General features: G+C 43.4%; 1 protein-coding gene across 25 annotated transcripts in view; it reads right to left on the reverse strand.

The window, feature by feature from the left end:
* Positions 1-16,511, reverse strand: part of KALRN (kalirin RhoGEF kinase) — a 657,335-nt gene that overhangs the window by 257,358 nt on the left and 383,466 nt on the right. For 19 of the 25 annotated variants that reach the window (XM_072811628.1, XM_072811618.1, XM_072811617.1 and 16 more), the window contains 5 exons: positions 11,862-12,080; positions 8,251-8,400; positions 5,170-5,284; positions 1,078-1,193; positions 481-603 (listed from right to left, as the gene is read on the reverse strand). In XM_072811628.1, the coding sequence (XP_072667729.1) occupies positions 481-603; positions 1,078-1,193; positions 5,170-5,284; positions 8,251-8,400; positions 11,862-12,080 (723 nt within the window). The remainder of the gene's footprint in view (positions 1-480; positions 604-1,077; positions 1,194-5,169; positions 5,285-8,250; positions 8,401-11,861; positions 12,081-16,511) is intronic. The other 6 variants (XM_072811625.1, XM_072811621.1, XM_072811622.1 and 3 more) reach the window with 1 other exon arrangement.

A 16,511-nucleotide genomic window follows, 5' to 3' on the forward strand; every position in this document is an offset into this window, starting at 1 on the left:
TGCCAGCTCTGAGGCTGGATGGAAGTAGTCAGCTCAGGACATGAGACGCTCCCTTGCTTTGTGAACCCATCCATAGTCATTGGCCTATGGGGTTGACTTCCCAAACCTTTCAAACACCAAGAGTGTGGATGGGTGCCGACGTTCACACATGCAGCTGCATTTCCCATGAATACATCCCTCTGCCTTCCTGAGTCTGAAAGAATACAGCCGGGTCTAGACCTGAAGCAGGACGATGATGAGTATTTGGAAGCTCAGCGTATCGGAGCTGACTCCCCTCCTACAGATGCTCCATCCAGCAGCTGCAGTTCTCTGGGTGTTCAGGTTCCAAAGGGGATCATCCTACCTGGGCTTCCCCACCTGCCCCGCCAATTGCCACCGCGGTCAACATTTTGGGGTACAGAGGCTGCTTTTCCTTCCATAATGTGGAACTGGCCAGACTGGGGAGTGCTGGGTGGATGCTGGGCCCGGGATGCTTCCTACCTTGGCAGGCACCCTGAATTCCCCATATTCTTTCAACAGTTCCTGAGTCTCCTCTGTGGTCTCTCCGGTGGAGGTATGCGTTGAGAGGTAATATTCCCCTGTTTCTTGGATCCAGTCCAGCGCCTGTGGGAGGAAACAACCCACCGGGTCCCCCATAAGGCAGCTGTCAGTAGGAGGACATGCACTGCTACACTGAGACAGTGTGACGGACCCAGGAAATGGTGGCACGTTCAGTCAGTATGTAGCTTGGAAGCTGATTTCATGACTCAGCGCTCTCCTTTCAGACGTGGAACATTCTACCAGTAAAGACAGTGTCTCACCCACTGGCCCCCCACCTTCTAGGCCAGGCCCAGCATCATCCATGAGTTAGGGGCAACCTAACCCCAGCATCTCCTCCCAGTCCCTGGTACAGAGTGCTTGGTAAAGGCTGAAGGACTGGTAAGGGACAGTCGGTTCTCCTTCCGTTTGTTGGCACCACTGCCCATGTCTACTCTGCCTACTGCCATGACCTTCTTCTGGACTGTTCCATGCCATGGTCATTTGGGCATCTGCACAGCCCCAAAAGTGAGGCAAAGCTGGGGAAGGCTCTGGACATACCTGCTTAGCGCTGCGCTCAAACACCACATACTGCTGGCACTGGTCTAACCGCCGCTTCTTCAAAGTCCAGAAGTGCAGGACACGGTTCTCCCTCTGTAAGAGCTCACTCAGGATGGCTGTGGGACAGAGGAGATGAGCACTGGTTGGGGAAGGCCATGAACAAATCTGGCCAGCCACTTCCACCGCACATGCCGGGTACCAGATAACTGTGACTTTCAAACCTCCCTGGTGGGACTAATCCGGGTACCAGATGTGAGGAAACCAAAGCCTGGTCCACAAAGAATCTCCCAGAGGGGAGCAAGATCCGAGGAACTGAGGCGAGAGCCTCCAGAGGAGGTTCCACCAGTTTAGGGAGGAAGAGCATGTCCCCAAGGTAATTTAAAAAGGACACGGATTCTCTTCATACCAAAGTCAGTCCTTGATGGTAAGAGACCTTGGGAAGTGTCAGTTCTTAAAATGCCAACTAACCCTTTGGCCCCTGGAGCCTATGGAGAGTGAGGGGACTTGGTAAGAATCCCAGCCACTCTTGAGTTCTAGGAGACGGTGGGAGAAGAACAACAGCATGAGGACCACGTAACTGCGTGGATGACCCGGGGCCTGAGCCACACTCTCTGCCCTGTACAAGAGGCTGGGCACAGAACACTTTAACAGCATGGCCTCGATTTTACAACCTCTAAATCATGGTCATAGGGAAGCTGTGTTAGAAACATATCTCCTTGGAATCATGTCTCTAGGTCCAAACTTCTGTGTTGTTTGGGATCTGGTCTGATCATAAGAAAAGGTGAAAGCTTTTCTCATGTTAACTCTAATGATGTCAAGTGAGAGGATATGCACAAGGCATGTAGCACCATGGTGGGCCACGGTAGGTGTCCGGCTGCGTCATGTCTCTCCCTCCTCCTGTCATTCCAGCAGTGGCTGCCACATGCCCAAGTTTCCTATGTGTGTTGCTACTGTGCTCTATGCTTGAAGCACTCACATTTAGTTTGTATTATGTCTGCCTCTGGCTTCCTGCTAACTCTATTAGATACTAATACACAGTAATGGTGATATGAAAAATTAATATTTATTAAGCACTCACTCCATGGCAGGCACATATTCTCACAATACCCTGTGACGCACGTACCATTATTACCTCCGTTTACAGATGAACAAAGGGAGGTTCAGAGAGGCTAGGTCCTTGCCCAGGGTCATTTAGATAGGAATGTTTGACTTCAGAGCCTGAGTCCTCAGCTGCCTTGGTCCTCTGGGTTCTAGGGGCTGTGATGCACAATGTTTATAGCAGCAATGTCCACAATAGCCAAGCTATGGAAAGAACCCAGATGTCTATTGACAGATGAGTGGATAAGGAAGATGTGGTATGTAGGTACAATAGACTATTACTCAGCCATCAAAAAGAATGAAGTCTTGCCATTTGTAACAATGTGGATGGAGCTAGAGGGTATTATGTTGATCAAAATAACTCGGTCAGAGAAAGGCAGATACCATATTATTTCACTCATATGTGGAATTCAAGAAACAAAACAGATGAACATAGGGGAAGGGAAGGAAAAATAAAATAAGATAAAGACACGGGGAGGCAAACCATAGGAGACTCCTCACTATAGGGAAAAAACTGAAGGTCGGTGGAGGGGAGGTGGGTGGGAGGATGGGGTAACTGGGTAATGGGCATTAAGGAGGGCACGTGATGTAATGAGCACTGGGTGTTGTATGCAATTGATGAATCATTAGATTCTATCCCTAAAACTAGTAATACACTATATGTTAACTACCTTGGATTTAAATTAAAAATTTAATTTCTAAATTTAAAAATTTGTAGGACTTGTACTTAACACTTTTCATGCATCCTCCTGGAAATTTGATTTTTCTAAGGACAGAATCTGTCTCTCTTCCCTTAGGCTGAGAACTTTTACAGGTCTCAGTTATTCACTAATGTCTATATCTATGCCTCTATTATGTAAACTTTTTAGCTCCTCCCCAAAGAGACAGATTGTACTTCCTCAGTCCCCCAACCCCACTCTAGAGGGGGCTCATGTGATTTGCTCTGGCAAATGGGTTGTAAACAGGTATTATACAAGCAGGAACTTAGTGTGTGTGCTCACTTGAGCTTGCCATCACCACCATCAGAAGTTTTCCTGGATGACCACTCCTTCAGCTGAGGTCCCAGGTTAATACACGTGGAGGAGACAAGAGCCCAACCTGCAGTGAAGGCACTAGAGCAGCCTGCGGCAGAACCGCTCTGCTGAGCCCAGCCAAGTCAGTGGCTCCCTAGCCAACGTGCAGTGACCTGAACAGATCCTTACAGTTGCAGGTCACTGAGGTTTGGTTGTTATGCTGTAATGATGGCGCCTGTGACAAAAACTTAAAAATAAATGGCACTCGCCTCAGGTCCAGGTAGCAGGTAGAAAAGAAATGGGTATGGGAGAAATTGTAGGTCCCTGCTCAGATGGAAGCTTCAAGCGGGCAAAGACAAGTGTGTTTCCTCTCATTTTTCTGTCTCCTAACCAGAGCTTGGCTCACTGCAGAGTCCTATGTGGTGGTGAGGAGAATCAGCCTGGATCAGGCAAAGGTGCTGAAGAGTTTCAGATATCATTTCTCCCCCTTCTGGAAAGCTTTCCTATGGACAAACACCTGACCTCATGGCCATGAAGCATATCCTGCTCTTGCTGGGTGCCTGCCGTGAATGGCTCACTGAGGTGTAGTGGGCCAGGGGCTCGCTCGGCAGGCTGCTGGCCTCACCTAGACCGCTGCCTGCACTGCTAAGTCCGAACACAAGCGTTGTAGCATGCAGGAAGGGCAGGGAGACAGGACACCAGCCACCTGCAGGGTCTCTGGACCCCAAACAGGGAGTACATCTGGAAAAGGAACCCTGATTCCCTCTTTGCAGGGGATTTTATTCCTGAATTTAATTGTCCCCAGTGGCCTCTCATCGTGCCACCTCCTAGGCTCTCCGGTAGGGAAGGAGGCCCTTCCCAAGGCAGACCAGTGCTTCCCACTGCCCACTGCGCACGCAGCCATCAGCCTGTCCCCACCCCTCACGCCCAGGCAGTTTCAGCTCCCTCCCTCGCCTCGGTCTCCAGGCTCAGAGTCCTCTTCTATGTCAAGATGACATCTGTTAAATTCTTCACCCACACAAAGGCTAAGTTCTGCATGGCCCAGCGTAAGTGATACCACCGATAATAATTTAAGCTTAATGTGGTCATCTAATAAGCAATTATTAAAGGTTACTGGTTTTTTAATGTAATTATAGATTTTGTAGACTTCAGAGTGATATTAAAGCTTATCCAGACCAGTATTTATCTAAACTTTATGTGCACACAAGTCATCTGGTTGGGGCGGGGTGGAGGAGCTCTTGCCGAAACGCAGCTTCTAATTCTCATCAGGTCTAGGCAGGGCCTGAGGTTCGGCTTCTTCCACACTCCCCGGTGATGCCAGTGCTCCTGGTCTGGGGACCACATTTTGATGAGCAAGGGTTCAGACACCTTCCATTTTAAAATAAGAAAACCTTATTTTAAAGGTTTTCTGGGTGAACCTATGAGGTCATAGAGGTTCTGGGTGAACCTCTTAGAGGCTCACCCAGTGAGCAATAAAGCCAGGATTAGAACTTGGTTTTATGATTCTCAGTCTGCGTCTGGTTTCCGGACTGTAAGATAGTCTAGTCTGTGTTCCTCGATATGTTAGCCACATCTGGCTACTTACATTTAAACTAATTAATCTTCAACTGAAGGAAAAAAATGAAGTTTTCCAGTTGCATTAGCCACATTTCAAGTACTCTGAGCCCACGTGACTCGTGGCTATTCTATTCACAACGTAGATACAGACCATACCTGTTACTTCAGCAAATTCTGTTCAGTGCTGCTCTAGGTCAAGATAAATGAAAAAGTGCCAGGGACACTTTATCTTCATTTTTCCACCCCAAATCCTGATGCGTGTTTAAAAATTGCCCACGAATCCCCACTACCCATGCCATCCCATAGCAAACGTTTTCTCATCCCAAGAGAAGCAGCAGGAAGTCTGAGAGTGCATGATGACCAGGTACACAGCCTCCGGTCTGTGCTGATGACACGGCTCGTGGCTGGAAGCTCCCACACTGACCTTTCACTTGCTGCTCGGGTCCCCGGGTGTGGCTGGCGGCACTGGGCATGCTGACGTTATTCCTGTGGATGTACTTGAGAAACACCTCTGCATTCCGTCGGGCCAGGGTACAGGCCTGAAAGAGACAGAGGTGTGAGGACCCCAGCAGGGGCATAGGTCTAAGATGCTGGAGAAGGGGTGCTGGTGATGAGGTTTCTGGAACTGTGGGTGAGCAGAGCCTTTGGAGGCCACTTCTGGTTTGCAGACACTCCAATTCCAATGCAGGAGGATCATCCTTTTGTGGAATAAGGAATTACTCCCTGGGCTCTCTGCTTTTCCATTCCAGATAAAAATCAGAAATCACCCATCCCTTGACTACCTCTACGTTGACTCAGTATTACTAACGACATAAGTAAAGGTCTCAGGCTGGTTTTTCTCTGTCACCATAATGCCTCTTAGAAGACCACTGGGGTACGTCCCTTTAGCATTAGTTTAATTTAGACTTGAGAAAGCAAATTTGGTAAACAAACCTATTAACCATACATTCCATATCTAAATGGAAGTTACCCACATTTAAAACATTTATTTGTCCATAAAATCCACCCCCACCTCAGTAACACGAATATCCTATTGCTGGGAAATATGGACCTACACACAGGAATACAAGCCATTGTGCTACCCTCTTCACAACTCACATTAGCTGTGGGTGGCAGAGAGGACAGGTCACGGTCTCTTGTGCCCATGAAGGAGACCCAGGCCCAGAAAGGGCAGGAATCATGAAGCACATCAGGGTTGGAATCTAAGACTATGGACAGAGGATGTCCAATTTCTCTCGAGACCCTATATTTCTAAATTTCTTTAAAGAGCAGAATTTTTTCTGTTGTTGAAGTCTAGGGACAGCATAAGTCTCCCCTTGTCCAGGGGAGACATTGCAGGTTTTCATCTCTGCAGCGTCAGCCACCCACAACCCACTGCAGTCCAGCAGCAGGTGGTTTTCCTGATGTATTGTCAAAAGGTCAGTAGTAGTTTAACGCTACATCACGCTGCCTACACCATTCCCCTCATTTTGACTCATCACATAGGCATTTTATCATCTCGCATCATCACAAGAAGGGTGAGTACAGTCCATTGAAACATTTTGAGGGAGAGACCACATAATGACTTTTATTACATAAAAGTCACATAGCTTTTATCACAGTATACTGTTATAATTCTATTTATTTGTCAGTTATCTATTTATTACCAGTCATTCATCTCTAACTGTGCTTTACTTATAAATTAAATTTTACCATAGGTATATATGTATAGGGAAATACACGGTGTATATATAGGGCTCAACACTATTTGCACATTCAGGATCCACTGGGGGTCTTGGAACACATCCCCCACAGATAAGGGGACTATTATCTATGCTAGTCCACTAATTTTTAAGCTACAATTTTCGATATTATCTAGACAAAACTGTCAAACTTTAACACCTTTTTACATTTAACACCTGCTTCTATAAATTATATAGTAAAAAGTTATTTTAAATTTTGCATTAAAAACAGTGGTTTCTGGGAGCTCTGGTAAAAGATTGTTGGTGGGTCCATCATTGTGAGGTTCATGAATTTAACAGCTGGATGGTGGTCCAAAGCTAAGATATCCAACACAGATCAATTAATACATATAAATGGAGAACTCAATGTTCCATCCATCAGGCATTTAATTCCCATAGCAATGGGGAGTTTCTCACCTATGATTTTAGGCACATATGGAAAACATTAGACCAGAACATTTTCTCCTCTCATTCTTCAAATGAAACATGTACTTTTATGAAATAATATCTTTACACCTCTTTTAAAAGTCTTTCACATGCTCTACCTCAGTCATTGTTTTAGACTTTGTTTTATGGTAGAGAAGACTTATCGCTTAAGCCCTGTACAGAAGACTTTTTATTTCATCTTGTTAGTAAGAGCTGATTCCTAAGGGTTCTGACTGAGTGCAGGTGCAGATGCCTGATAGATAGGAGGAGGGAGAGAGAAACCATCTTAAAAAGAGAAGGAGAGGGAAAAAAATGGAAAATTCAAAGAGGTGGTCAAGTAGAGAAAATCTCTAATAAAAGAAAGTCAGTTAATTACAGAGTTATAGAAAAGCAGTGGCAACATATCAGGGTATAAAGATTCCCTTTGTACTTTCAGAAAACTGAAAGGAAGCTGAACATGAAAGCAAGAAATTTGAGAGTAAACAGAGCCTTTAGTAAGTTTTAATACAGACGACTCTGTCAGAGAGAAGATCAAAGGCTAGAGGAAAGAGGCTTACTAGGACTTTCCACAGTACCTGAGAGCCTGCTCAGAGCAGGACTGTGCTTCCTCTCTGGGAAGCCAGGGCTCTACTAAACACAAAAGGAACAAAATGAAGTATTTCTCTCTTCATGCAACAGAATAAATGGTGTTACAGCTATTGGTTATTGATAATAGATTGGCAAATAAATAAGGTGTCTAAATTTATTTAATTTTTGCCCTAACGTTTGCATCATCCTTTTATAAAATATTTATTTTAATACTGTTTTATATCTAGATATATCTATATCTATATATCTATATATCTATTTAAGTTTTTAAAAGTTATCTCTACAGCTAAAGTGGGGGCTTGAACTCATGACCCCAAGATCAAGAGTTTGCATGCTCTACTGACTGAGCCAGCCAGGTGCCCCAAGGCTTATATATTTCAATGAAAAGTATTTTCATATGCCAAACATAATCAGGTAAAACTATGTGTTCTTTTCAATTACCAGCATCAATGGGATATCAGGATATTTGAATATGGCACCTGCAGTAATGGTGTATAACAACTGCCTAATTATATAGAAAGTGCCAAGAGAAATAATGTCTGAAGCATACCTTTTCAATCTTTCAAATTAACCAGCCAATGTCTTCTCTATGAATGCCTCCCTTTAGATAAGAAGTGAGGTAACACAGGGGGATGAAGAGCCCATGTGATGAAGTGTGCGTGTGTGTGTGTGTGTATGAGAGAGAGAGAGAGACAGAGACAGAGACAGAGAGACCAGAGATGGAAGAGCAAGGCTAATGCCCCAGACCCTGGATGACAATGTGCTCTGACCTTAAGAAAGGCCTCCTTTTGTTCCAAATGTTTGCTGATGAGTGGGATGACATGGTCGATCTCTGCTGCTGGTCCCAGCTTATCACGTCCGCCACACCAGTCCTCATCTCTCCGGTATTCTTGCTCTAAACTCTCCAGGACACTACAGACCTAATGAACCACAAGGAAAGGCTCATTAAATTCATAGATCAGGGAAGTATTTCCTGAGCACCTTCAGCCAACAGCACCCTGTACAGGTAACATTTTTCATTTGAAGTTCAGTTTGGAGATTCAGAACATGCAGTGCTCCTGGGACATGGAAAGGAAGTGCAGCACGTGGTGGGGCCTGGGAGGCAGATGAGGACTGAGAGAAGGATTTTAGAATCTTCTTCTGACAGTTGTTGGCTGAAGGCTGAAGCTACAGGATTGATGATGTCATTTAGAGATAGTATATAGAGTAAGAAAGGAAGAAAGACTGGTAATTTTGGGGTGTGTGTGAAAGTGTTTTTTATATATTGTATCGCTGGAACCTTATGATAACTCTGTGAATGTGGCAGAGCAGGAAAATTAAGTTTAGAGAAGATGCTAGGGCTGCCCCACCTTTGCATGGGCTCTATAGGAAGTAGCCCCAAACAGAAGTAAGGAGGAAGTGGCCTGTGTGGTGGGACTTATGGGCCATAAGTGAATGTTTTCTTTCCTGTCCCTTGGCAAAAATATCCCAGCAAAGAATGTCTTGAGGTACCTTCATAAGGCAATGACATCTTCAGTTCTTCCATTACAAAATGGACATTTCCTTCAGAGGATAATAAATTTGGGTTAACTTAAAGATAGTTGTCCTCAAAATGCATGTCCCCAAAGAGCATGGTCCTAAGAGGCCATGATCTAAAAGTCAAAGCATTTTGAATGGGACTTGGATGGAAGTTAGGTTGGGTGTAACAGAGGGGACCCAGGGTAGCTTTGTCAAGGCCCAGGGAATAGGACAGAAAATAGAGACTCATATCCCTACACTTTCCTTCAGTGGGCTTTGAATGCTCGGCTATGCAGTTGAGGGGAACAGCTACAACTATCCTGGGTCCCCTTTGCCTAAGAAAGCCATCCCTTTTGATGAAGAGTATGGCATTGGATAGGATGTTTACTGAAGGATGAACTGAGTTAAAAGATGTCCCAGGCAGCACACCCTGTCATGAGAAGCCCTGTCCCTGCATTCTGACTCCTTTAGCACCACACACCTGTCCTTACCCAAGGCATGAACACGTGCAGGATGGCCCACATCTTGAGAGAAAATAGTTTATAGACTTGCAAAAACTTTAAGAAAAGGTGTACTTATGTCCCATGATACTATGTGGACTAAAATCAATTTGGGAACTAGAAAAAACGAAAGATTATCAAGGATAAGTCCTTTAATTTAGCAGGTAAAGAAACAAATCCAGAGAGGTGGCCTATGGCAAGGTCAGTTTGAAGTCAAATTTCCTAACTCTTTAATATAATGCTTTGCCCCTTTAGCATCTTGACCCACCAAAAACTAAAATTTGTGTATGATACTAGACAGGGATTAAACCCCATTTTAAAAAAAGTCTGGATATAGGTATTCCCCGCTTTTCACAAGTTCACATTTTACACCATTTCACTTTTATGAAAGACCTACGTTAGTATCTGCGTTTGCTAACTGAAAGACGTATGAGGAGGGTTTTCACTTCTATGAAAAAAGGTAAAAAGTGAAAAGAGTGTTCAGTGTTCATTCCGCAGAGAGCTGTCACCGAGGCAGCATGCACCCTGAGCAATGAGAGTGGCCCCTCAGGCTCCTTCCCCGGGGACTATACCCAGCATCTCAGCATCCAGCTGCCACAGCTCTGAACTGTGTCTGTAACCACCTGTGCTTCATCTAGACTTATTCTGTGCATCTGTTAGCAGGACGTGTCCCTAAGATTTCAGAAAGGCCTAAAAGAGGCTACTTTTTGGGTCTGGGAATATTCAAAAATCCTTTTCCATATAAATGAACGGTCATTGCTTCTTTACATCTGGTTTCAGCTTACAAAAGTTTTCACAGGAACATTCTAGTTGCAGATAGCAGGGGAAGCCTATATTCCATTGTCTGACATCATTTGTTGAAGGCTTTTGAATTGTTTTGTCAAAAAATTAACTGTATATTTGTGAGTCTACTTCTGGAATCTCTATTCTTTTTCCTGCGTCTATTCTTGTACCAACACCATTCTGTCTCGATCACTGTAGTTTTAGAGTAAGTCTTAAAATCAAGTAGTGTATCTACTTTGTTTTTCCTTTTCCAGATTGTTTGGTTACTCTCAGTTCTTTGTATTTCCATATATATCTTACAATCAATTTTTACAAAGAAGTTTGCTGGGGTTTGATTGGGATTGTGTTGAATCTATAAATCATCTTAGTCTGCTGCTCCCAACTCTGTGGCCATCAAAGGCATCACCACTCTGAAACCACAAAGAGGAGGATGGACAGAAAGTGTGGAGACTGGAACAGTGGCCGCAGGGCCCTCTGGTGAGCATGTTATATTTACTCCAAGACAGACTTTCCCATGGCCCCTGTAAGTCACCCAGAGGAGAATGTTTCTCTGATCTATTTCTACCAGGGAACAAGTCCAATGAGGAATTCCAATTCAATGTATTTTACATTGAATAAAATTACTTCTGTTTTAAACCTCTATTTCATGAAATAACCCAATCCATTAAAAATCCTCTTAGCTCTTGTGCATATTGCTGTATAGATGGGAAAGTAAGGGGTCTCAATCTTTATCATCCTGCTGTATGGATCTCCTGCCTTGCCCCCACAGCTGCACCATCCTACCAGTTAGGCTCCTGGTCTACCAGGGACAGAGAGCTGTGTTTCCTCCATCAGACTAAGAGCCTCATGAGTGAAAGAGCTGTATATTTTTCAAGCATAGTGCCTGATTGTGGCACATTAGTTTATGTTCAGCAGATTGTCACCCTACCCTCCTGACCTTCACAGGAGGCCTATACTTCCCTGCCTCATTGATGTTGGCTGGGCCATGTGACTTGTTTTGGCCAAAAGGATGTTACAGCATGTGGCACAAGTGGAGACTTGAGATGCAATTGCACAGACTTTGGGCTCTTGCCCTCCAGCTTTTCACCAAAAATGTGCCTCAAGTTGTTGCTGGTCCAGGAGGATGAGAGACTTGAGAATAGATCTAGACCAATTCTACAGCTTGAAGCCCAGCTCTACCAAACTCGGCCAAGATCAGCTGAACTCAAACACTTAAAAGCAAAAACGCTTATTGTCTCATGCCACTGAATTGTGAGATAGTTTGTTGAACAACATTATTGTGGCAATAGCTGACTGATACCCCCTCAAATAGAGTATTCAGCATACACCTAATTCTCCTTCAACACCTAGATCTGATGAGTTTGAGAAATTTATAAGAAACAAGTCACATGGTTCACTTTTTAAATGGAAAAAATTATATGGAAGCTAATTGTAGTTATTTACACATCATTAGTCTACTAGTACTAATGCTTAGTATTGAGAGGTTAGTACTGAAGAGGACTAGCTTCTTGTTGAGGGAGATACTATGGATTTGTAGTATGAGGGAAGAAACAAACCCTCCATCAACACTGGTCCCCCATATCCCACAGCCCTTCCCTCACCTGCTCAGAAGTTTTATAAAATGCCACAGAGGCATTGACTAGTTTTAGCCGGTCTTCCATCTTCAGCATGAGCTGCTGCCAGTGGAGGGCTACCTTCTCGGCACATTCCCGGATGGCATCGGCGTCGTAGTGGCCAGCCTGGAGCAGTGCCTCAGCTTTCTGCTGTACCTGCAGGGCGCTCTGGTGCGTCTTCTGCAAGGAAGTGGCATGAAAGAGGGACTGGGCACAAGGGGAGGAGAGAGAGGTCCGTGGGAACGACCCAGGCGTGGTACGGGAGGGGGTGGAGTGAGGCGTGAGTGGAAAGATGCAGAAAAGTTAAAGAGCTTTAAATGGTGGATTCAAACATTTTGTCATGACGATTAATACATCATTGTTTTTAAAGCATATTTGAAAAAAAAAAAAAAGAACATCATGCATTTTCATTAACTGAATGCTCAGGACCCTAACTCCTGCCCCCACTCTCCTACTTGCATCACTGGTTCTAAACACATCTCAGTCTCTGTGGTAGAGAAGCAGTAGTTGTGTATAAATCTGCTCCCTGATTGGCTCACACGTCAGTCAGTTTTCCTTTTCAAATCTAATCACAAAACCGTTCACTATAGTGAGTTTTTAAAGGACATTACTGCCGTAGATCCATTTCACAGATCGAATAAACACAGCACATAAGGGAAAAAAAAATCTCCCTGTAATACAAAGCTCAGCCAATGATGCAATCACTTTAAACATTAACAATCAGTTGAAAAGGATTCTAGTGGAAGGAATAAATCTGGTAGGTTAATAAAGCCAAAGAGTAACATCTCACTGTCCCTTAGCTACCCCAGCAAGGGAATGGAGTAGTATAATAGATAATGCAGCTCAACATGTAACCCTTACATTATTACATTACTCATGTTTGCCTTTATATATATATATATAATATATATATATAAAGTAGAAGGTTTATATTCTTATTCAGGCAAATGTGGTTTGCATTCTCTGAGTTCACACTAACTACAGGAGGTGGGGAGAGCAGGCTGGAGGACTGGGTGGCAGAGAGGAGAGCCAAAGGGATTACAATTTACTAAAATAAAGTACGATGTGGATGAAACATAGGACTTCAAAGAGCTAATATTATCCTAACCTCAACTGCTAGGATCATTTCAACTCAATGGCACAGTGCTGATTTGGCCTCTGCACATTTAGGAAAGTATAGCTCAGCTCCCAGTGAAGAGGGACAGCTAGCAGCCCAGGAACTTACTCTAGAATGATTTCTACCCTTCTTCTTGGGCAGCAGTGCCAGGACAGGTCCCAAGAGCTGATCCATTTTGGACTCCCTGTATGAGTACAGTCTCCCTCCTTTTCAGCCCTACACTACCTGGCCCCCTTCAGCCACATCCGAGACTGCTGTCTGCACAGTCCTACTTATTTTCTTCCGACTATCAACCATTTCCTGGCTTCCCTTCCCCATCTCTGGAGTATGTACTCAGTGTTCATTATGTTAGCACGACAGCCTCTAGCAGCCTAGACTCCTTTATTCTCTTGCTTTGCCACTAAGTTGGCCCCCAATCATAATGGCCGTATCAGAATTTGAGTTCCTAAATGCTGAACACAGCTAGAAAATGTAAACTAAGGGGGAAAATGATCCTCTACAAATAACTGATTTCTTTCTCTGACTTATTGGTACCACTTTCTCTTCCCATCTCCTAAACAGAGGGGTGCCCCAAGGTGCAGTCTTGGTTTTTGTTCACTTCTGTAAAACTTTTACCTATCCCCCATGGTTGCTATTACTTTCTTTTGGTAGACGACTCCCGGTATTCATCTCTCACCCTCCATCTGACCCTCATCTTTAATTGTCTTTGGGTGTAAGAGTGCGCTGCCTGCCATGTTTCCCACTCCAGGTCAGCAGCCCTGAATCAGTTGCTCTAGCTGCCGGCCCCATGTTAGCCACTTACAAAGATGCAATCTTAGTCAAAGAAGTGAAAGGTCTTCCTGGAGAGAGGAGGAATGCTTGTCAGTGAATGCAGATGGCTTGATTGCCTTAATAGAGCCTCCAGATTCCTCCTAGACATCTTCTCAAGTTCCACATCTAAAATGAAATTCCTCCCTTCTGGAAATTTCTTCCCATGACATTCCACCATTTGTGTTGATGGGGCCCTCCTTGTTGCCACCTGGGTTTACGATCTTGACATCATTGCTGACTGTTGTTCCTCACCCCATGTCCCAGTCCAACCCACTTCATGCCTAGACTGCTGTGGTGGTCCCATAGCTAGCCTCCTGCCTTCCATTTCTAATCCCTCAAACCTATCTCTTACATTTCCAGCAAATAAATTTGGTTCTCTATCATAGGAAGTGTTTGGATGAAGTGAGTTCTAATATTCTTCTGGCTCTAAAACTCTAATTTTATGCTATAAGTATCACTCCGTTCTCTTAATTCAAAAGCCTTCAGTGGTTCCCCCATTGCTAGGATATCAAGTCCAAACTTTGAAGGATGTCCTTAAAAGCTCCTCCCAATGTAGTCCTGAACTACTTCCATAACATTATCATCTGCTGCTTTCTTACAAAAACTCTCTGAGAACACACTATGCACTTTCTTATTTTTGCTACCTTTACTCTTCCTGCCTTTTAGTGAACATCCCTTACCCTCTCCCCATCTATGTTCCAGTCATGCTTTGAGACTCCGCTCAAGTCTGGTATCCTTTAAAAATTGTCTTTTTGGGACTTCCAGAGAAGATGGTGGGATAAGAGGATCCTTACCAGAAGGGAGGTGAATGGGAAGATGGGTGAAATAGATGAAGGGGATCAAGAGTACACTCGTCATGATGAGCTCTGAGCAATGCATAAATTGCTGCATCACTTTACTGTACACCTGAAACTAATGTAGCACTGTATGTTAGCTATAGTGGAATTAAATTTTTTTTAAATGTTGAATAAAAAAAAATCTGTTTGGACAGCTGGAGACTCACTTAAAAACTACTCTCTTCTGGACTCCCATGTCACTCATATATTTGGATGATTCTCCATACTTAGACTGAAACTCTCAAGGCAAGCACTGATTTAAACATCACTTTAATAACTGTCATCTATCCAAGGGTATACTCTGCGCTGGGCACTGTGCTTATGCATATTTTTTCTAGTTTTTATGACACCACTGCAAGGTGGATATTATTATTATTCCCACCTGAGTCTCAGGCTGTTTGGATGACTTGCCCAAAAACATACAAACAAGGAGGTGATGAAACTAGGAATAAGATTGAGGTTTGACTTCCTATGCTCATTCCCATAATATCATACCACTTTATCTCTAGAGTTAGAATGGTCTCTACAGTGTTTCATGCAGTAGAAGGGTTTACCAAATGAACATTAGTGATTATGATAATTAACTGGCTTCTCCTCAATATATGAAACCAGCATACAATTGTCATCAAAACCCAATTATTATGTCTTTTTCTCTGAGAGTAAAGGAATAACTCTAATTGTCCTATTATTTAGGCTATGTAATAAATCCTCTTCCTTATTCTGAAACTCATTATCATCTGATAGTCCTTGGAACTCCATCCCCTTTAATTTCCAAAATGACAAACTCTTATGCATATGACATAATCTTTGCTTTGATAAGCTTGAGTCATTATTTTGCATTTATTTCTACTCTCCATTATCTAAGCCTATTGAGTGTTGTATCTTTAAGACATGGATTACCAAGGATGTTAATATATGATGTTAATGTAGGAGTATATAGAAGAAAATTGAACCAAATCAATTGAATTTATTATCTAGTTTTAACTACTTTTTCTGCCATAATGCCTATGCTTAAAATACATAAGAGGATTTCAAATAAAATTGATTTCAAAATTGAGCTTGTCTCTATGATAGTCACAGTTTTTAAAGACACATCAGCCAAACCATTTTGCATACTAACAAATAATAATTTGAGTTCGTTGATAAAGCTATGCTTCTGGGTGCTGTGTGCTATTCTCTGTTCTGAATGGTTCTGTTTTCCTAAAACCCAGGGTACTTTAGATAAAATTTCTGACCTTCTTTGGGGAGACCAAAACCTTCAAACAGAAAAGGCCACCCAAGCTTGGGTGAGCAGACACCCTAGTCTGCCCATGATAGTTCTACCCTATGCCTATTTTTCTACCTGAGTTATTAATAATTCCCTTCTTCCCTCTTAGAAGTGTCTCAGTTTTAGCAATAAATGTAATCATCCTACCCATAGCTATTTTTTTTTCCCTTGTGGAACCTAGGATTATTTCTTAGGGTCCAAGAAGTCAAGTTCTCTATCAGCAAGCACTGGAAAGGCCTTCAGTAAATAATTACTATCAAAATGGGCCAAGTCAAACTAGACTAGTTAGGTCCCCTTTCAAATTGCATAAATCTTCCCTGGCACATCTTCTTCTTGATGCAGAACCTGGTCTAAACAAACACTTTTAGAGAGAAGCATAAGGCTACCTGGAGAAGAAGCATATTTGAAGTTCATTATTTTAGCTATGCTGCAGACCCTGCCTACCCTCCATTCTCAGGACCTTCCAGAAATCCTATCTGCTCTGCTATCTCCTCTTCAGACCATAGACATATACTCCACAGGGGCCTCATGGGATATCAATATCAATATCAAGAATATTTGATCAAGTTGCAACCATGTAACTTCTTAGTGAGCTTCTACTCTGTAAG

Source organism: Canis lupus, chromosome 35 (assembly GCF_048164855.1).
Source record: "Canis lupus baileyi chromosome 35, mCanLup2.hap1, whole genome shotgun sequence".
In the NCBI taxonomy this organism is placed as follows: Eukaryota; Metazoa; Chordata; class Mammalia; order Carnivora; family Canidae; genus Canis; species Canis lupus.